This window comes from Podarcis filfolensis (assembly GCF_964270895.1).
Source record: "Podarcis filfolensis genome assembly, chromosome: 16".
In the NCBI taxonomy this organism is placed as follows: Eukaryota; Metazoa; Chordata; class Lepidosauria; order Squamata; family Lacertidae; genus Podarcis; species Podarcis filfolensis.
The window spans coordinates 2,481,351-2,503,227 of NC_139620.1; the positions used below are offsets into that span (position 1 = coordinate 2,481,351).

The following is a 21,877-nucleotide window of genomic DNA, read 5'->3' on the forward strand; positions in this document are numbered from 1 at the left end:
TGGCTGGTTGTGGCCAAGAGTCTGGCATTCTGCTGGCACAGGGGCCAAATAATAATAATAATAATAATAATAATAATAATAATAATAATAATAATAATTTATTTATTATTTCTACCCTGCCCATCTGGCTGGGCTTCCATAAGAACCTAGGAAATTTTTTTTTGCACTTTATTTATTTCTTATTAATGTTGCAATGCATATACGAAATCTTTACATATTGATACATGCACATTATATTCGTAAATTCACATTTCATCATATACCAACATTTATCCATTCCTTATTCCTTGCCCTGTGTCTTCCCTCCACCTTGTTATTATTTTGTAACTTTATTATTGAGATTGTAATTTTGTATCTTAATAATTAAACATTCAATCTTATATACCTGCTTAGCTTTTGTTGTTGTTGTTTAGTTGATTAGTTGTGCCCAACTCTTTGTGACCCCCTGGACCAGAGCACGCCAGGCCCTCCTGTCTTCCCCTGCCTCCCTCATGCTGGTAGCTTCGATAACACTGTCCCACCATCTCGTCCTCTGCCGTCCCCTTCTCCTTGTGCCCTCCATCTTTCCCAACATCAGGGTCTTTTCCAGGGAGTCTTCTCTTCTCAGGAGGTGGCCAAAGTCTTGGAGCCTCAGCTTCAGGATCTGTCCTCCCAGTGAGCACTCAGGGCTGATTTCCTTAGGAATGGAGAGGTTTGCTCTTCTTGCAGTCCACGGGACTCTCCAGAGTCTCCTCCAGCACCAGAATTCAAAAGCATCAATTCTTTGGCGATCAGCCTTCTCTATGGTCCAGCTCTCACTTCCATACATCACTCCTGGGAAAACCAGAGCTTAAACTATATGGACCTTTGTCAGCAAGGTGATGTCTCTGCTTTTTAAGATGCTGTCTAGGTTTGTCATTGCTTTTCTCCCAAGAAGCAGGCGTCTTTTAATTTCGAGAGCCAGTGTGGTGTAGTGGTTAAGAGCGGTAGTCTCGTAATCTGGGGAACCGGGTTCGCTTCCCTGCTCCTCCACCTGCAGCTGCTGGGTGACCATGGGCCAGTCACACTTCTTTGAAGTCTCTCAGCCCCACTCACCTCACAGAGTGTTTGTTGTGGGGGAGGAAGGGAAAGGAGAAAGTTAGCCGCTTTGAGACTCCTGAAGGGGAGTGAAAGGCGGGATATCAAATCCAAACTCTTCTTCTTCTTCTTCTTCTTCATCATCTTCGTGGCTGCTGTCACCATCTGCAGTGATCATGGAGCCCAAGAAAGTAAAATCTCTCACTGCCTCCATTTCTTCCCCTTCTATTTGCCAGGAGGTGATGGGACCAGTGGCCATGACCTTCGTTTTTTGATGTTGAGCTTCAGACCATATTTTGCACTCTCCTCTTTCACCCTCATTAAAAGGTTCTTTAATTCCTCCTCACTTTCTGCCATCAAGGTTGTGTCATCTGCATATCTGAGGTTGTTGATATTTCTTCCGGCTTAGCTTAGTTTAGCTTAGCTTGACTTTGTGATATCAGTCTATACATATCAATATGTTCTTGTTGAAGCATCTTTTGGTCATGCATGCTTCTACAAGTTTCCATTCCTGTTTGAGATTTTGATTAGATTGCAATGCAATCTAAAGAAGCAAGCAATCTAGATAGATTGCTCCTGGACCTGGAGGCTCCATAAGAGGATCAGAAGAAGCCCTGGTGGATCAGGCCAAGGGTGGGAGGAGAGGGGGAGAGAGAGAGATGGAGAGAAGGAAGGAAGGAGAGATGGATGGATGGAAGGAAGGAAGGAAGGAAGGAGAGAGAGAGAGAGAGAGAGAGAGAGAGGGAGGGAGGGAGGGAGGGAAGGAGAGAGAGAAAGAGAGAGCTGTAGTTGCCAGAAACATCTGGTTGGACTGAGAAGCTGCACTAAATAAACGTAGCCATTTTGGCCAGTAGCCATCCAACAGTGGAAGTAGCCTCTGACAGCTACTGACCAATCTCCTCCATATATTTGCCAAGCCTTTTGCTATTTAAACCAAGCGGCAAATTCCCACATTTCTTCTCAGCGCTGCACCAGTTGAACTTCTGCCTGCGGCACAGCTGTTTAGAGTTTGCTTCTTTAACTGCAAGAGAAAGAAAAGCTCAGTGCCTTATTATTTTATATTTTTGTAAACCGCTTCCTCAACCTCGGCCCTCCAGATGTTTCGAGACTACAATTCCCAGCATCCCTGACCACTGGTCCTGCTAGCTAGGGATCATGGGAGTTGTAGTCCCAAAACATCTGGAGGGCCGAGGATGAGGAAGCCTGGTTAGAGGGCTTGGTAATTGTTTCTTGCTTTTATAATCAACCAGCAAATAAAGTGTTATAATAATATAATTGAATAATTATTCAATAATAATTTTTGAAGCAGGTCTGTCTGATTCTGCTTTAAGTTTGCAAACCAGCATGCAGAGGAGGTGAGGTTTAGGGAAGGCTGGCCTAGTAGGTAGAGCTTATGCAAGAAGTGTCCAGTTCAGGGTAAGGCCCTCATGAAAAAGGCAAAGGCTGCAGTCCTAACCTGGGAGCAAGCCATGGCAGGCAGAAATACTACTGGTGCAGCTCCCACTGCCAATTTAATACAGAGCTCTCAACTGTCTTGGTGTGGTTTTTCCTGCGGATCTTTGTTCCCGACCAGGAAAAAGGGGAGTTTTCTAAATGCAAAAAAAAGAAAGAAAACAAAAAGATGAAAAGCATTGGTCTTCCCGCAAAAAAAGGGAGCCATTCTTGCAACAGAGACAGGAGAAAAGTCTTTTAAATGGGAATATAAAGTTGGGGGGGGGGTTAAACAACGGGCAACCGGAGGAGGAGATTCTTCTCAATGCAAAAATCAAATATAAATTCGGGACATTTTAAACGCTTGACAGCAGGGAGAGGGGATTCTTTAAATGCAAAGCAACCATATGAACTTGAGTGCTTTTAAAAGATGGGACGAGCGGGATTCTTTCAATTGCATATGAAATGCAAAACGTTCCAGGAACTAAGAGCCTTATAAGAGAGAAAGGAGGAGGAGTTTTGAAATAAAATAAAATAAAATAAAATAAAATAAAATAAAATAAAATAAAATAAAATAAAATAAAATAAAATAAAATAAAATAATGGAAGCAAGCCTCCGGACGCTCATGCCCGCCTCCACGTGACGGGTGGGGAAGGGGTGGGCGGGGCCGAGGGGGATGATGGACAGGGCGAGTCACGCGGCCTCGGCGTGGCTGCCTGCGCGGCTGTGTTTACCGCGCGGAGTTTGGCGAGGCGCTGCTGGCCCCGATCCAGCGCCCGGGCTGGAATGAGACGGAGCAAGAGCTCGTTGTGTAATGTGGCAGAGCAAAGCCCAGCCCCGGCTAATCGAGTGCTGCTGGTCGGAGCCGCTGTGTACCAGCCGGGCTCGCTCTTTTTTAATGGGTTTGGGCGTGCTGCACCGGTTGGATTTCGGCCTGTCGAGGGAGATGTTAAAGAGGGGGAGGCAGTTCGGCCGCGAAGGGGGATTGCAAGTGGCATCCGCTGGGAAATGATTGGCCAGCGGGGTTGCGCGCTCGTGGGGAGCTGCACCGGTTGTGTTTCTGCCTGTCAAGGAATGAGATGTGCCGCGAAAAGGGAACACAATGCAAAAAAAAAAAAAAAAAGCGAGGGGGTTATTTCGTAGGGTTAGGCTTCCCGTGCCTCGCAGGGGAGCTGCACCGGTTGTGCTTCTGCCTGTCAAGGAATGAGATGTGCCGAGAAACACAAATGCAAAAAAGAAGGGGGGGGGTATTTCGTAGGGTTAGGCTTCCCGTGCCTCTCAGGGGAGCTCTACCGGTTGTATCGCTGCCTGTTGAGGCAGCTGTCAGAGGAAGGAGAGTGGGCGGCCAGAACGAGACGTTGGTCGGATAACAGAATGGGAACGGGGCACCCCAAAGGTCATCTACTCCAACCCACCGGAATGCAGGCATCACAACTGGAAGAATCCCTGAGAGATGCAAACTCTGCTTTCGCCCCCTGCCTGTTAATGCAACAATTAAAGGAAGATACCGCAGGGAAATGTGGCGCCCCCTGCAAATGTTTTGGTATGGAGGGTGGGGTGGTGGAGCTATACCGGTTGGATTCCTGCCTGCCCCTGTTAAAGTGCCGAGGGATTTGAGGAGAAGAGGGGATAACCCAAGTACTGTTGGGAGGAGAGGCGCTCCGGGTGCATTTCTGCCTGAGAGAAAGATGGGGAATTGGGGGTGGGAGAGGCAGCCAAAGATCAGATGGGGAGAAATAGTGGGGCTGGGGGACAGGAGCGGGAACTGCGTGCGCAGGGCGCTGTACCAGTTGCATTTCTGCCAGCTTTGCTGCCATTACACATAAACAAGAGGATACTGGCAACCGCTGGGCAATTATTTGTGAGGATGTGAGATCTGTATGCCTAGAAAACTGCTTTTGTTGTACTTCTGCCTGTCAAATAAGGTGTTTAAGGAAGCAGACATCTGCAGGACACATCAGAAAATACTGCAAGGGCAGGCGGCGTTTCATACCCAGACAACTGCACCAGTTGTATTTCTGCCTGTCCGGCAGTAGCTAAAACCACCACAGCCTCACCAGGAAAAAAAAGAAATAAAAGATTGCAGGTTTCAAGTGGAAAGTACGTTTTCAGGGTAGGGATGTCGAAGAACAGCACCAGTTGGATTTCTGCCTGCCGTGGGACATTTCAGTGAGCAGGAGATGAGAGTGTGGGCACTTTGGGGAAAATAAGGGCTGGGCCTATGTGGCTTTCCTTCATTTTTTCCGCAAAATGATTCCTATCCAAAACTTTGTCCCCCAAAATGTAATTCTATAAAAAGATTGTTTTAACAAATGCCTATGAAAATGCAGCCGCTCTGTTTATAAACTAGATGTAGTAGCAACCTACACAATCCAATAGAGGGGGAGATTGTATATACGGGACTTAATGTCCGTATAAAAACTTTTACAAAGAGGAAATCATTTTATTTATTTGTTTTGCAGACCTCACCCCAGTTAATTTGCAGCGTGTAGTTTGGCAATTGCGCGTTAAAAACACTGATTCCGTTTTTTAGAGGGACACACCACCTGTTGAGTTTCTGTCTGATGTGCAAGCTATTGTTGTTGTTTAGTTGTTTAGTCGTGTCCGACTCTTTGTGACCCCCTGGACCAGAGCACGCCAGGCACTCCTGTCTTCCACTGCCTCCCGCAGTTTGGTCAGATTCATGTTTGTGGCTTCGCGAACACTGTCCCACCATCTTGTCCTCTGTCGTCTCCTTCTCCTTGTGCCCTCCATCTTTCCCAACATCAGGGTCTTTTCCAGGGAGTCTTCTCTTCTCCTGAGGTGGCCAAAGTCTTGGAGCCTCAGCTTCAGGATCTGTCCTTCCAGTGACCACTCAGGGCTGATTTTCTTCAGAATGGAGAGGTTTGATCTTCTTGCAGTCCATGGGACTCTCAAGAGTCTCCTCCAGCACCAGAATTCAAAAGCATCAATTCTTTGGCCATCAGCCTTCTTGATGGTCCAGCTCTCACTTCCATACATCACTACTGGGAAAACCATGGCTTTTACTATATGGACCTTTGTTGGCAAGGTGATGTCTCTACTTTTTAAGATGCTGTCTAGGTTGGTCATTGCTTTTCTCCCAAGAAGCAGGCGTCTTTTAATTTCGTGGCTGCTGTCACCATCTGCAGTGATCATGGAGCCCAAGAAAGTAACATCTCTCACTGCCTCCATTTCTTCCCCTTCTATTTGCCAGGAGGTGATGGGACCAGTGGCCATGACCTTCGTTTTTTTGATGTTGAGCTTCACACCATATTTTGCGCTCTCCTCTTTCACCCTCAATAAAAGGTTCTTTAATTCCTCCTCACTTTCTGCCATCAAGGTTGTGTCATTTGCATATCTGAGGTTGTTGATATTTCTTCCATCAATCTTAATTCCGGCTTGGGATTCATCCAGCCCAGCCTTTCGCATGATGAATTCTGCATATAAGTGCAAGCTATTACGCGGGTGTTAAACGCAAAAGAGCAGGCCTCGCTGGGACAGCTGGCAAGCCTAATGTTTCATGTTTGCATGCGGAGCGGGGCGAGCAGATAAAGCCCTTTGCCATCCAACAGGTGGAGTAGGGCCGCCCGAGAGGCAGAAATACAGCTGGCAGTGTCTTTTCTTCCAAGTAGGTGAGGTGCTAGTTGCAGGAAAAGCTTCACCTGTTTAATTATGGCCTTGCTGCGGTGTTGGTAGGGATAGAGGCCTCATCGGGGCGTGGTGGCAGTCTTATATAACGAGGCAGGGAGGGGCAAGCTGGTTGCGTGGCCAGCAGAAATGCAACTGGTGGTGTTGTTTAGGGAAAAGCTTCGTTGGTTTAATGGCAAAGGGTCAGAATAGGGAATGCGGCAGACAGAAATTCAACAGGTAATGCCCCCCTAGATTTTTTTGGTGTGGGATTACTGTTCAGTGCTGAAAGGCACAGATGGCTTATGAGAGAGGGAGTGGGGGGGGAAAGCTTTCCTTGCTAAGATAAAGGCGGTAGAGCACCAGGTGAGGTTTCTTCAAGTTTGGGAGAAGGATAAGAGGAAGCTTCACCTGTTTAATGACAGCCCATTGTGCAGTTCTTAAGCATCCAAGCTTTAGAGCTGCGGCAGAGCAAGCGTTTGCGAGACAGACAAAAATCCAACTGGTGAGGTCTGCTTTCCAGCCACGGTGACACCTTCTTATTCACCTGTTTAATTAAAACCTGTTGCCGCAGTTATTAAAAGCTTCAGACGCCTTGTAAGAGAGGGGCGGCTAACAGAACCCTCTCCCTAAGAATAACAACAATAACTATGGAACGCCTGGCACAAAACAAGCGCCACGAAGCAGACAGGAATGCAACAGGTGCTGTGCGTGCGTTTCCCCGACCCAAGGTGGTTAGGAAAGCTTCACCAGTTTAACGACAGCCAGTTTTCCAGTTGTTAAGCATTAAAGAAACAACTTCAAGCGGCGGTTTGAGTGACGCAGGCAGAAAATTAATAGATTTTCCCCCCCCAAGGGGGGAGCATTAATCAGAGAGGGAACGCTTGACCGGTTTAATTGCTGCCTGTTGCACGGGGTGAAGGGAGCGAGTGTCTGGTTAAGCACAGGCGAAAAGTCTACGGGTGACAAATCTTTTCCAACGAGGAGGGAGGAGCATTAATCAGAGAGGGGACGCTTGACCAGTCTAATTGCTGCCTGTTGCACGGGGGACGAGAGTTAAGCACAGGCAGAAGGGAAAACAAATCTGTGGGTGACGAATCTTTTCCAACGCAGCGCTGGCGAGTGGTGGCGGGGAAGCATCAGGGCGGGGAAGCTTGACCAGACGAACTTCTGCCTGCTGCCCAGACGGGAGGTGTTTGTTGGCGAGAGTTTGGTTAGGCAGAGAGGCAGAAAGCGCAGGGCCCGTCGCGTGATTTTCCAGCCGGGAGAATGCCGCGGTCTGGGCGGGGAAGCTGAACCGGTTTAATTGCCGCCTGTTGCGCAGGCTGGCCGCGCGGGGAGGAGCCGGGCCGCGTCGGTGCGCCCCTGGCGGCCGCGCGCGGCCGGTGCAAGCGCGCCACCGCCGCCGGTTCGGAGCGCCACTGCTCTCCCCTGCTCCGCTGGAGCCGCGTCTGCCTCTAGCCAACTCAGCCCAGCAGGGTCCTCCCGGAGCGCCGGCGGCTGCGCGCTCTTTCCGCGGCCGGAGCCAGCTGGAGAGGCGCAGGGCGGCGCAAACTCCGCGCCGGCTCCATGGACTTCAACGCCAGCCTCGGCAGCCCCGCGGGAGCCAAGCGGGGTAGAGAAGCCGCCGCCGCCGCCGTCGCAAGAGGTAAGCGCGCAAAGCTACCCACGAATGCGCCCCTGTGCGCCCTGGAGACGCGCTCTGCCCCGCTGGGGTCCAGGCGGTGGGGAGGAGAAGACGCCCAAAGGGAGGGGGCGCGGGGCTTTTTCTGGTGTTGGGATGGAGAGAAGGAAAGCTGTTTCCTTCCCCGATGGGAGGTACAAAAAGTGAAAAGGGGGTCCTTAAAGACGGGGGCGGGGGGAGGCGGGGTGAACGCGAGGTGGATTCCGAGGCGAGGTAAGTTTGTCAAGTGGGTATCCGGTGGGGAAAAGTGGGTGGCACAGGGAGGGGGGGGTTGGCGTTGGACACACACACCCTTCCTGATCCAGAGGCAGGAGGGTTATTTGGGGAAAGGCATAGTTATTTCGGGGAGAGGGGTATCAAAAGAGAATTAAGCTGGGAGGGGGCTATTTGGGTGGGTGGAGAAAGGGGTGGTTGCTTCTCAGCGAGGGGCATCGGTGACTCCGGTGAGGGCGGCGATATCTGGCAGAAATAAGGGGGGGTCCACAAAGTAGGGCTCTTTTCCCACCCTCTTTTAAGCAACCTTATTTAGAGAGTATCGCTGTAGGGACTCAGCTTTCCCAAAAATTGTTGGGGGGGGCTAGCCAGAGGGGTTTCTAACCTTTTTGCAATCACTTCGAGATCGTTGAGCACCAGTGTGTCCTCTTCTGCTGCTGTCCCCCCCCTAAAAAAAACCACTCCCCTTAAAATGTTGCCTTTCCATGCTTTTCCACTGTGCTTTGCAAAAATCAGATTTGTTTTGTTGCTTTTTCGGTGAGAGTGATTTGCAGTTATATCTCCCCCCAACCAAACCGGCGGTGGTTATTCTTTGCCTTCAGCTCCGAGAGAATTTCAGAAGTGCCATTGATTATTTCCTCAATCTGTTGGGATCAGGCTGTGCCCAATGTGTGGGGGTTTTGGGGGTGGGTATGTTATATTCTCTCTTCCAGAGTTTCCCCCCAGGGGGAACTCACTGGAACTCAGTTCCGGCCCCTCTCAGGTGTGTGGCGTTGCCACTCTAAAAGAAGGAGGGAATTGTTCGTGGTGAATTCTGGCACCTCTTCTTTTAAAGAAAACAGCACTGCCCTCTTCCTTCTGTATCAGGCAATAAAGACATCAGATAGGGCCACGTGATCTGGCATCCAGTTCCGAACAGTGGGCAAATGCCCCCCAGGAGTGTGGATAGACTGCCGCTGGACCTGGAGGTTCCATCCGAGCCTCAGAGGACAACCACCAGATTCCCCGCTTGGGATTCCCCAAAACTGGGATTGAGAGTCAAATGTGGCTCCAACAGGGGAGGCTGATCATAGGTGTCATGGCCAGTAGCCCCTGATAGCCCCCTCCCCTGCGAGACGTGAGTGGTTGCATTGTTTACAAAAAATATATATATCTTCCCATCCCACATCTTCCCTTGCAAAATGACCTATTGGCCATCGGAACCACCTCTCCAAAATAAGGAGAAGCCACGTTTATGCCTCAATGTCTTTTATTGCTTCCTCCCTCCTCCTCCTCCTGCTCCTCCTCCTCCTCTATTTTTGCGGGATTTCAGTTTTGACATGCTCAGTTTTCTGAACAAAAAAAGTCTCTTGGGAGTGGGGCCCATTTCACAGGGAGGAAAATTGAGGCAGCTCTGTGAGGCAGGTGCAAGCTCCTCTTTACCAGTGTGCGGGAACAGAACTGGGGTTAAAGCAGGTTAAGTGTGTTGGGGAATTGTTGTTCTTGGGGTGGGGTGGAGAAGGGGCTTCCCAGTTGTTTCAAAGTCGGGTGGCATATGCAGGATGAAATTTCTGGTCCCCAGAACATCAGCTCACTCTTACACCTTTGACGGCCACCCAGTTCTTTGTCTGCAGGTGGGCGTCTTGTCATGGCTACCATAGAACCAGGTCTGCAGTGACCCATAGCTGTGATTATGCTCCCCCCACCCCCAAAAAAATAAAACTTTGTTGATATCCATGAAAAGGATGCATTGACTGTATGAAGGCATCTCGTTTATTCTCATTTAAACCAGGCCTTTGTGCATAACTTAGGTGGACTAGAGTCTTAGTCCTGGACCTTGAGTACTGGCCCTGGGCAGTCGGGGTTGACAGTCCTGAATTCGAGGAACCGATTCCACATTCCTTCGTTCTTTTGACACCGTCTCCTGTTTCTTTCTCAAGGGAGAGAATCTTCACGAAGGCACATTCTCCCCAAATAAGCCCCCAAAGGAGAAGTATCCGAAATGTGCTTGCAAACACCCTTCGCTGTTAAGAAAGATAAAGGCATATACTTCATTCTCCAGACATCTGCTTTGCAGGTGGAAGGTTGCAGGTTCAAATCCTGGCATCTCCAGGTGAGGTCAGGAATGTGCCCTCCCTGAAAACCAGGAAAACTGTCAGTGTGGACGAGGCTGAGCTGGGCGGACTAACAATTTCACACGGTACACAGCATTCTGGGGTCAAAGGTGAGGCTGGGACATTTCCCCTGTGCATTTTGACACCAACCCCCCCCAACCTTTTGGGATTATGTCTCTCTAGCCTGATCACCTGTTGAGGCACCTTCCTGGGGGCATGCCATACATCTGAAGCACATTTTCCTTCACCCCAAGAATCCTGGGAACTGTAGTTTTGGGGGGTGCTGGGAACTGTAGCTCTGTGAGGACTAAACTACAGTTCCCAGGTGCCTTTTATTGGGGGGGTGCTTTAATCTATGGTGCGTACACAGGCAAAGGGAGGCCTGGGCTGAAATCCTGGTAGGATTAATTATTCTAAGGCCCAGATTGCCACCGCCACCCCTTCGCTGCGGTTTTTTTTCTACCCTCTCTATTTATTTTTATTTTTTTGTCCCCTTTGGGGTTGTTGACAAAACCCTCCTCCCATCTGAGAGAGAGCGAGAGAGAGCGCCCCAATTAAGTCATTTGCATGGTGGTTACGGCACAGCGGCAATCTCGAGTCCTTTGCTCTCTCCGGCAGAGAGAGGAAAAGAGATCGTATCTCTCTCTCTCTCCGAGGCAGAGAGAGAGAGATGAGTTGTGAACGCGGCTTGGCCAGTTTCAGAGTGAAGCTAGGTTTCGTTCCGCAGCGTCTTCTGCCTCGCTAATGAACACCTTCGCTCTCCTGTTAAAGCCATCTCCTGCCACCCGAGAGGAGACTCCCTTTCTCCATCCCTCCTGGGACGGAGGTGGCCCAGAACCCTTTGGATTCCCTGGTACAGAGGGTAAACCCGGCCTCCTCCTCCTCTTCTTCTTCTTCTTCCTCTCCCCCCCCCCCCCGCAACTCCTCAGCCGTCACCTCCTCAGCCGTCACCTCCAAGAACTGGCGCTGCTCTCATCTCGCCGAAATCTTTTTCAACCTCTCCCCGCAAGAATACTTTCAAAGTTTTCAGCTCAACATCTGGCTTCCGTTTTCACTCTGCAAATTTGACATGTTTTGTCGCCAGGAGTTTGAGGGGGGGCGTTGTTAGAGGAGAGGGGCTTTTTCTGCTTTTTTAAAAATTTATTTAAATATATATTACTTTGCTTTTCAATGTTCCCGGGCACTCCACGAAGAACCCTCTCCGCTTAGGGCAGAGGCTTAAATTTGCATCTCTCTGTGTGTGAATCAGCATATGCAAATTGGGGTGCAGGTTTATTACTTCATTTATTTAATGAAAACACTTGTGTGCCGTAAAAAGAATCGAGGCGGTTCATGGGAATCAAAACATATTCAGCCAACCAAACGGCGGGTTGGACTACATGGCCTCCCGGAGTCCCTTCTAGCCCTACAATTCTTTGATTCTATTTTTCTATTTAAAAATGTTTAAACATTTGTTTCACAGGGTGAAGCCCTTGAGACTTAAAAAAGCCACAAGTATGTAGTCCGTCCCTGCCGGCCTTCTCAGTAATGTCTAGCTCCTTTATTTATTTGGTTTTTCTTCCAGACGTTGTGTTCCTCATATCAGAACTTCTTGAATAGCAGGCTGTTTACTACCCCATTCACTTAAAGCCTGCAATCTTCCCAAACACAAGAATCCTGGGAACTATAGTTTTACTGGCTCTCCGAACTACAATTCCCAGCACCCCCTGCAAACTACACTTCTTCCAGAGGTTGTGCTCCTCATATCAGAGCTTCCTGAATAGCAGGCTGTTTACTACCCTGTACATTTAAAGCCTGCAACCTTCTCCCCCCAACATAAGAATCCTGGGAAGTATAGTTTTGCCGGCTCGCCGAACTACAATTCCCAGCACCCTCTGCGAATTACGCTTCCCAGAAATTCAGGGAAGCTGTGCGCTTTGAAGATGCGGTGAGCACCCAGTGCAGAGTAGACCCATTTCAAATGAATGACCCGTGTTAATCAGTTATTTCCCCTTCCCACTGATTTCTAATAGATTTGCCTTTTTGGCTCCGTACTATAGTAGCCTGTTAGCCCAAATATTGTCCACAAAGTAGCCTGGTTGTTACCAAATTGTAGCCCTGCACCCCAGTAGCCTATTTTCTCCGTAGTCTGATTTCTTCTCCCAGCTAACAGCTGCCAAATATTTACATCTGGATCTCGCGTCTTCCCCAATTTTTTATCTCCTTGCAGAACTAGCAGATGAGGATGGTCTTGGGTTGAGGATGGTCTTGGTCAGTTTGGGGTTTGAAAGCAGAATCCTACCATATTTTCCATCCTGGCTCCACAACCATGAAGATTAGGAACATTGGGGGAGAGTGCTTGCATGTCATGTTGCTGGGATTTTTATTCCTAGTTAGGGTAGTGATGCCTAACAGTTAGAGCAGAGGTTTTTTGGCCAATTCTGGAAAGGACGTGTCTAGTCTGCAAATCTCAAAAGCTGAGGACTAGATTCCTTGGAAGTGTGTGCACTGTGGGACAGTGGAAGAGGCACCCCATGGCTTCAGGTAGCTGGCATGGCAGAGCTTCATGCGGCTGCGATGCTGTTCATTTAACTACAGTGCATCTGTTTCTCTTGTTGACTTCTTCAGGATCGTGAATGTGTGTTTGCGTGTAGAGAGTGTTATCACAATGTCCCTTGAGGCCATCTTCTAACCCAGGCACCCCCAAACTTGGCCCTCCAGATGTTTTGGGACTACAATTCCCATCATCCCTGACCACTGGTCATGTTAGCTAGGGATGATGGGAGTTGTAGTCCCAAAACATCTGGAGGGCCAAGTTTGGGGATGCTTGTTCTAACCCTAATACTCCCCTCTTTGCCAAAATCCTGAATTTGGTCCAGGGGTCAGCAAACGTTTTCAGCAGGGGGCCGGTCCACTGTCCCTCAGACCTTGTGGGGGGCCGGACTGTATTTTGAAGAAAAGAAATAATGAACGAATTCCTATGCCCCACAAATAACCCAGAGATGCATTTTAAATAAAAGGACACATTCTACTCATGTTAAAACACGCTGATTCCCGGACTGTCCGCAGGCCGGATTTAGAAGACGATTGGGCTGGATCCGGCCCCTGGGCCTTAGTTTGCCTACCCATGATTTGGTCTGCTTGGAAGAAAAGCCAGGTGAACTCTGCATCTGCTCAGAGGCACTCTTTCCATTCTTATTAGACGCTCCCGGTGGGCTTCAAGACAAATTCTTCGGGCTCTGGTCCTGAGCTGGGTTGGAGCCCCCATCGAAAGCCCATTCCCCCCCCACCCGAAACAGAATGCTGGGAACTGTAGTATATTCCCCACACATAGCTACAGTTCCCAGCACCCAGTATTCTTTCTTTGGATGTGTGTATGGAAAACCATGCTTTTGATGTGCTTCGAATGTGCAGCGCGTACTTTGTCTGTGGTCACGGTGCCTCTGAGCATGTACAGAGTGGGGGACCTTTTCAAGCACAAGGGCTCCATCAGTCTAGCAGCTGGGCCATACAGTGTTTAGGGATACTTTTAATGTTTGATGCATTACTGTATTTTAATATTTTGTTGGAAGCCGCCCAGAGTGGCTGGGGAAGCCCAGCCAGATGGGCAGGGTATAAATTATTATTATTATTATTATTATTATTATTATTATTATTAGGCTCTCCTCGTTTAATCCCCACAAAAGCCCTGTGAGGTACGACAACCTGAGAGCCAACCACTGTCGCCCAAGCCAGCTTCATCTAGCAGAGTGGGGATCCGAACCCTGGTCTCTCCCAGGTCCTAGTCTGCCACTCTAACCACTACACCACCGCTGCCTCTCACCTAGCGCTATTCCCAGGAGAATCACTGAATTGGAAAACATACCTAACCTGGGGCCTACACATTGCAGTGAATTTATTCTAAGTGGAATGTAGTTGGAAAGGAAATGACTAAAGGTATCTAAGAACCCTCTGGAGACCTCACAATTTTACCAGCCGATTGGCGTCCCAGGAGTTGGACCCGGGTAAACTCTGTTCCCGCTCCCTTCTTGCAAGCAATTGCTTTTATTTTTAACCGCTTAGGATTTCAGCTAATATGTTAATGCGCCGGGCAAGGGCTCTTTGCTGGGGGACCAGCTGATCTCCCTCAGACGTGATTCCTAAGCTGCTGGTAATCTCTGCCCCACCTCCCAGCTCAAAAATCACCCCCCCCCAAAAAACGGGCTGGCATGGCCCCCTCCGGTCAAGCCGGCCATCAGGTGGGTTTGCTGCATCCTTCGGGGCGGGGAGGGCGCTTTCAAGAAACCGGCCGCCTTTCCCTCGTGAGAAACTTACATTTTCTCCCCTGCGTAGGTGGAGAGACTTTTGCTGCATAAAGCAAAACAGAAAAACCCTCTTTGTTTGAGCTTTGGGGCCTCGGCTCTAGGGAGAAGAGGAATTTCAGAAGCTGCCTTGTACCCAGTTAGACCAATTGCCTCCCTAGCTTAGCACTGCTTACACTGACCGGCAGCAGCGACGCTCCTGGGTTTCAGAAGGGGAAATCTTTCGCCGCCTGGTGACAGCGGTGCTCCACTTCCTTCCGAAGAACCTGCGGTGGACATGAAGGGATGGATTTGACCCACCAGCCCCACCCAGAAGGGCCTCTGGTCAGGGGTGCCCCACCCCTGATCTCTCCCCCCAATAGCGAGGTGGCATTTCTCCTTCGGAACTCCCTGCCACTTGACATTAAGCCGGCGTCATCACTGTTCCCTTTTAGACCCCCTCGGAAAACATTGCTGCTGTAACAGGCTTATATCCAGATGTCTTATATCCAGACATTTGTGGGTTTTCATTTTGCTTACTTTTAAAGTGATTTGTGATGCTTAATTGTTTTCTCCGTGTTTTTAGCAGTGGTTTAAATTTTATTTTTAATTTAAAAACCAACAAGCAGGTGCGTTTGCCACCCAGGGCTCCTCTGGGAGCTGTGTTCGAATGCATCTCAAGGTAGACCTATGGAAATGAACGGAACTAAACTAGTTATGTCTGTGAACTGCCCTGAGCAGGGCTAGCATTGAATAAGGAGGTTGAATACAGTGGTACCTTGGTTCTCAAACGCCTGGGAACCCAAACACTGCAAACCTGGAAGTTAATGTTCCAGTTTGCAAACCATTTTTCAGAAGCCGAACGTGCTCCGTTTTGAGTGTTATGCTTTCGTTTTGAGTGTTACATTGAAGTCTGTCTGTTTTTGCTATTTATTTTGAGTTTTTGTTTTTGCGACTGTGTGGAACCAAGTTCAGCTATTGATGATTGATTGTGTGCCTGCAGTACATTGCTTATTGCTTTCATTTTATGGATCAATTGCTGTTTTAGGGGTTGTTTTTAAAAGTTTGGAACGGATTAATCCATTTTGCGTTCCTTTCTATGGGAAAGCACGCCTTGGTTTTGGAACGCTTGGTTTTGGAACGGACCTCCGGAACAGATTAAGTTTGAGAACCAAGGTACCGCTGCAAAGGCATTTTTAAAAACAGTTTGCTCCTGACCGACAAATGGTGGAGAATCTCAGGATTGGGGCCCCAAATGCATCCATCCGGTGCACTAGGGAGGGGGATGCAGCGAACTGCTTTTTACCGCTGTTGCACCTCGCTCAGCTTTGCCGAGTTGGACCGGCAGGGATGCAGGAGCTGTGGGAGCCTTTCCCAGCCCTGCTGGCGGATCCCAGGGCTTGAACCCGGGATCTGGTGCAGGTGAAGCCAGTGCTCTCCCCCCCTGAGCTGTATCCTTTCCCCATGGGAGGTGGAGGCCCAGCAACTTCCTGGAGGGGCCACAGATTCTCTGGAGAACACACTTTTCTGGTGGAAAAGGAACACAAGGAGAGTTGGGGGATAGAAGCTCCAGGCCAATTCAAGAGTTGGAGTTAGCAGAGCGGGAGGTACTCAGCAGTACCCCCAGGATCCTGGCTCGGGGCTAGCTGAAAGTTTCACAGCAATTAAGGAGGGTCGGAAGACTTGGAGAGTTGAAGGCAGCAGCAGAGCAGAGCGAAGTCCAGGGAGATGGAGAGGCCCCCACACACAAGCACCCAGCGATTCATTCTCACCTGCCCAAGGGTGATGCTGATTTTGGAGGTGCGAAATTTAGCAGAGAGAGAACTGCCAGGGCAGGATTTTGGTTCAGTAGCTGGCCAGCCCTGCCTTTCCCGCCTCGGTTTCCCCATCTGTGAAATGGGAGGGATGTTCGGCGGCGCTTTAAGCCGCGAGCCTCTCCGCTCGGAAAGTGACTGTCAAATGTAAAGGCTTTGGAACCTCTCTTTCAATCTGCCTGTTTTATAAAGTACAGGGGTACCTTGGTTCTCAAACTTAATCCGTTCCGGAGGTCCGTTCCAAAACCGAAGCATTCCAAAACCAAGCCATAGAAAGGAATGCAAAACGGATTAATCCGTTCCAGGCTTTTAAAAACAACCCCCAAAACAGCAATTTAACATGGATTTTACTATCTAACGACACCATTGATCCATAAAAGGAGAGCAATAAACAATGTACTGCAGTCACACAATCAATCAATCAATCAATCAGTAGCTGAACTGGGTTCCGCACAGTCACAAAAACAAAAGAGCCACAAAAACAAAAGCACAAAATAAATAGCAAAAACAGACAGACCTCAGCACAGCACTCAAAATGGAAGTATGGCACTCAAAACGGAGCACATCTGACTTCTGAAAAAGGTTCGCTTACTTCTGTGTTTGCAGTGTTTGGGTTCCCAGTTGTTTGAGAACCAAGGCGTTTGAGAACCAAGGTACCACTGTATCTTGCGATGGCTCCTAGATGGGATGGCTGGCTTGTGCCTCCATTGTTGGCGAAAGGGTGTGTCCTCCTCGACAGAGCTCTTCTTATGGAGTCTCCAGGTCCAGGGACAGTCTATCTAGAAATTCTGGGTCCCTGGGGGCGTTTGACCACTGTACGAATGGGAGGCTGGGCTGTGACAGACCATTGGACAGACCTTGCAGGGTTTTTTCCCTCGTGTGCTTGTTATAAACCGTAAAAACCACATGGAAAAAGAATCTGGATCATCAGCTAGCGATTTGCGTAGGGGTGTCAACCTTGAACCAAGAGGGACCCCCCCTCTTGTTCACCTGTCTTGTGAGCCCGCCACACATTTCCAAGTGCTTGCATTTCCTGAATCTGTTCACCCAGCTAACATTTGTCCTGGGATGCTTTGTTAGGAAAGAGGATGTTGTTTTTTTCCTTGTTGGTTAAAGGTATTCCACAAAGAAAACCACAGGTAAAGGTAAAGGGACCCCTGACCATTAGGTCCAGTCGTGACCGACTCTGGGGTTGCGGCGCTCATCTCGCTTTACTGGCTGAGGGAGCCGGCGTACAGCTTCCAGGTCATGTGGCCAGCAGGACTAAGCCGCTTCTGGCGAACCAGAGCAGCGCACAGAAACGCCGTTTACCTTCCCGCCGGAGTGGTACCTCTTTATCTACTTGCACTTTGACGTGCTTTCGAACTGCTAGGTTGGCAGGAGCAGGGACCGAGCAACGGGAGCTCACCCCGTCGCGGGGATTCGAACCGCCAACCTTCTGATCGACAAGTCCCAAGCTCTGTGGTTTAACCCACAGCGCCACCCGCATCCCTAGACCCTTATAATCACTTTTCCATCTTCCTGGATGAACTCTTCCAGCTCCAGGCAGTAAAATGAGAAGAGGCCAAAGATTTGATGCGTTCAACTAAGTCCGTTTCGGACTTAGGGATGGGCAGATACGTCCAGTTTCAGTTTTTCCAGTCTCAAACTCAGTTCTCCATATTTCCACATCAGCTTGTCTTTTCAAGTCCTTCAGCGTTTAAGTGCAAATCTCTCCCAATATACCCGTGTCTGTATGCATTTTTGCCTAAGGCACCCATTTTTAACAATGCAGTTCCCCCAAATATAAACGCTGTTTTCACTCAAATATTTACCCTTTGCACTATACGTGAAAACGCTTTGCACTCTTGTTTTTAAATGCTTCTTTTGTGTCTGTTCTGTCCTGGGCTCCTTTTGGGGAGGAAGAGGCGGGTGCGAATATAACAAATAAATACCCTGGTATGTGCATTTTTTGGCGACACGTTACTGGACTGGGGGATGTTGCATTGCAACATCTGGAGAAGTGTGCATTTCAAATGAAACGACTTTGTCTTTGAATGTCTACTGCTCCTCCATCCCTACTCAGACCCCTGCAAAATCAATGGGCTCAGAGAATCAGTGGGGTTCGTTAGCTGTGATTCCTCTATTCCATTAATTTCCGTGGTTCTGTTCTGCATTGGACTTGGTTGGGTTCTGCTGGTGCCCTCGGCCGCTCCAGAGGGCATGGCTTGAAGCGACAAAAGAAAGGCACATTTCCTTTATATATATATAAAATTTTTTATTAGTTTTTCAACATATCATTTTCAACAATAATTACACGTACTTTTACATCTTATACAATTTTTTGACTTCCATCAATCACATCTGAAAATTTTCCAAACTATTCACTCTATTTACATTTCTCATTTTCACTATTACTTTTAAATCTCATAGCTAATATCTCTTTTCCTTCTCTTATTTGCAGTATTTCATATATTTCTCCTTACAAAACTTCTTGTAGTCCTGCTAGTGTAATTTGTTGATTACAGTTGCTCTTCAAATAGTTCATATATTTCTTCCAATCTTCTGTGAATCTCTGGTCCCGCAGGTTTCGAATCCTTCCTGTCATTTTATCCAATTCTGCGTAGTCCATTAATTTTGTCTGTCATTTTTCTTTCGTCGGAATTTCTTCTTGCTTCCATTCCTGAGCCAACAATACTCTTGCCGCTGTTGTTGCATATAAAAACAATTTTGCATCCTGTCTATTAATATCCTCACCTATAACGCCCAGTAAAAATGCTTCTGGTTTTTAAAGAAATGTATATTTCAACATCTTTTTCATCTCATTATATATCATTTCCCAGAAGTTTTTTACTGTCTTACATTCCCACCACATATGACAAAATGTTAAGAAAGGCACATTTCCGTTCAACATTAGGAGAAAAATGTGGGTGGTGGGAACAGTTTGACAGTGAAACTAACACCCTCGTCTAGCGCAGGCAGGTTTGACTAGAAGACCTTATGAGGTCTCATTCGGTTCCATAATTCTGTAAACGGGCCAATACAGGAGGTACCTTAGAAGCATATCATTTGTGGGTCTTCATTTCCCGCCTCTGCTGACTCCATTGACCAACACACCATCCCTTTATTTATTGATTATTCGTTTCATAAAATTTGCACATGGTTTGTTTGTTTGTTTGTTTAAAAACCCCTCAAAGCGGTTTGCGAAAAGGCGAAAGCGATGAAATCAAGGGGAAACGTTTACGTTAAAACACGCGCGGGAAGTTAAAATGTTAAAGCGAGATTAAACTTGCCCATCGCGTTTCTGAGCATCTGGGTAGACTGGTCTGTTTGCTCCAAATGGCAGGGACTGAAAAGGAAAGGGCCCCTGCCTTGGTCTCAATAGGCGGGGAGTTCCAAAGGTGCTGCCGTAGTAGACGCTGGCGTTCTTACGAATGCGGGTGTCACGTGGCAGCTGTGTGTAGCGCCAGTCCTGCCAATCGAAGCAGAGTTTGCTACCACCCCTTCCCGTACACGGGACGGCTCTGGCAATGCCAGAAAGGGATTTACCCAAGCAAATCTGTGGCGGTTGCCCACCTGCCTTTAAGCGCCGCACCCTTGCCTTCCTGCTCTTCCCTTGTCAGGCTACAGTTATAATAATAATAATAAATTTTTATTTATACCCCGCCCTTTCCGGGTCAAAAACTGGGCTCAGGGCAGCTAACAACAAATTTAAAGCACTTAATTGTAAAAGCAGCATAAAATAAAGTATAAAATCATGAATAACAATAAAATTCAAAGTTCAGAAATCAATTTAGGGGAAATCCATCTAATAAGCATTAGATAGTCATGAGGGCTAGCTGGCTGAATTGGTCCTACTTGGGCCAGCGGGGAGGCCAGGGGAGAATTAGCTGGGGGGTCTCAGAGCGGGTGATCTTCATAAAAGGGGAGGGGGAGGGAAGAGAAGAGAAATAAAAGATCAGGCTGAATTCAAATTAAAGGCCAGGCGGAATAGCTCTGTCTTACAGGCCCTGCGGAAGGAGGTTAAATCCTGCAGGGCCCTGGTCTCCTGGGACAGAGCATTCCACCAGGTTGGAGCCATCACTGAAAAGGCCCTGGCCCTGGTGGAGGATAATCTGACTTCCTTAGGACCTGGGACCTCTAAAGTATGGTTATTCATGGACCTTAAGGTCCTCTGCGGGGCAGACCAGGAAAGGCATTCCCATAAATACGAGGGGCCCTAAGCCACAAAGTTAGCCTGGCCCCCTGTTGGCGGCCGTGCAAACTACAACGTGACGCTTGCAAAAATATAATATAGGAGAGATGTTCCCGGTCTGGAATGTGGTGTTTGAGAGAGGGTGGCCCAGGCTGCAGTTCGAGCTTGAAATACAGAGGGCATCTTTCAGACTGGTTTTCTATATAATATACTCAGGGGGCACCTGCCCGATAGGGGCATCCTCTGGTCTCCGGTGAAAGAGCAGGAGCGCTACAGCTCCCGGCACCTTTAACTCTACAGTTCCCAAGATTCTTTGGGGGGGGGGAGCCATGTCCATTGAAATGGCAGGAGCCGTGCCAGCGGTCACACCCACATGCCCATTTAATGCCCACGTAGAATCACGAGAACCATAGTTTACCCCCTTGCCGTGCTACGCTTCCCAGCACCTCCAAAAATCTACAATTCAGGTGCTTTAAGTGAGTGTTGTGGGAATGAGGCCAGTTTCCCAGAAAGCTGTTTCTGCTTTCCTTCGTCCCCCACCCACCCCCAGTTTCTAAAGATGTGTATGGGAGCACATCCCATCAATTAAAGCGTCATCAACGAGAAACTGAGTCACTGGTGAAACTGATACGGCTTTCTCTTGACCTGACTAACAGCTGACACAACAGAAGTTTATAAATCTATATTCCAAGTGTGGCTGCACCATAGATTTTTATAACGCCATTAGGATCTCGGCAGTTTTGCTTCCCAGTCCTTTCCTAACGATCACTGGGATCTTTTTTTTTTTTTACAGCTGCCATACACTGGTTCAGCATTCTGTTGTTTTTGTTTTTTATATATATAGTTTTTTTAATTGATTTTCCATTTAAACGTATATAGTAACATCGTTATTATTCACTTTCCTTCCTTGACTCTTTAGAGCCTGTCAACTTTCTTCCCTCCCAACACCTTGGCTTTCAAAAGTAATCACAGCATTTTATATATTTTCCAATTCTAATATAACTCGTTACAAAATACCTCATAATATAAATAAATATAGAAAGGGGGGAATTCTCATTACCAGTCTTCGGATAACCCTACTAAGTGTTGTTAGTTGCTTACAATGATCTTTTAAATATTGTGTAAATTTACTCCAGTCTTTTTGGAATACTTGGTTGTGCTGGTTTCGGATTTTTCCCATCAGCTTCGCCAGTTCTGCAAAGTCCACTATCTTCATCTGCCACTCTTCTTTCGTTGTGGTTCAGCATTTTGTTTTATGTGCCACGACCCCAAGGCCTTCTATTCAGATGCCATTAGTGTAAAATACGGGTAGGCAAACTAAGAACAATCGCCTTCTAAATCCGGGCCGCGGATGGTCCGGAGATTGTCATGTTTTTACATGAGTAGAATGTGTCCTTTTATTTAAAATGCATCTCTGGGTTATTTGTGGGGCATAGGAATTCGTTCATATTTTTTTCTTTCCAAAATATAGTCCGGCCCCCCACAAGGTCTGAGGGACAGTGGACTGGCCCCCTGCTGAAAAAGT

At 48.1% G+C, this 21,877-nt stretch overlaps 1 protein-coding gene across 3 annotated transcripts in view; it reads left to right on the forward strand.

The window, feature by feature from the left end:
* Window positions 1-6,306: 6,306 nt before the first annotated feature.
* RORC (RAR related orphan receptor C) overlaps window positions 6,307-21,877 on the forward strand; it is a 93,396-nt gene continuing 77,825 nt past the window's right edge. The window contains exon 1 of one of the 3 annotated variants that reach the window (XM_083591246.1): window positions 6,307-6,355. Coding sequence is in view for 2 of the 3 variants with exons in the window: in XM_083591243.1 (XP_083447369.1) it covers window positions 7,685-7,763 (79 nt within the window). In the remaining variant the exon portion in view is untranslated. Of the gene's footprint in view, window positions 6,356-7,561; window positions 7,764-21,877 lie in introns of those variants that run through there. The other 2 variants (XM_083591243.1, XM_083591244.1) reach the window with 2 other exon arrangements.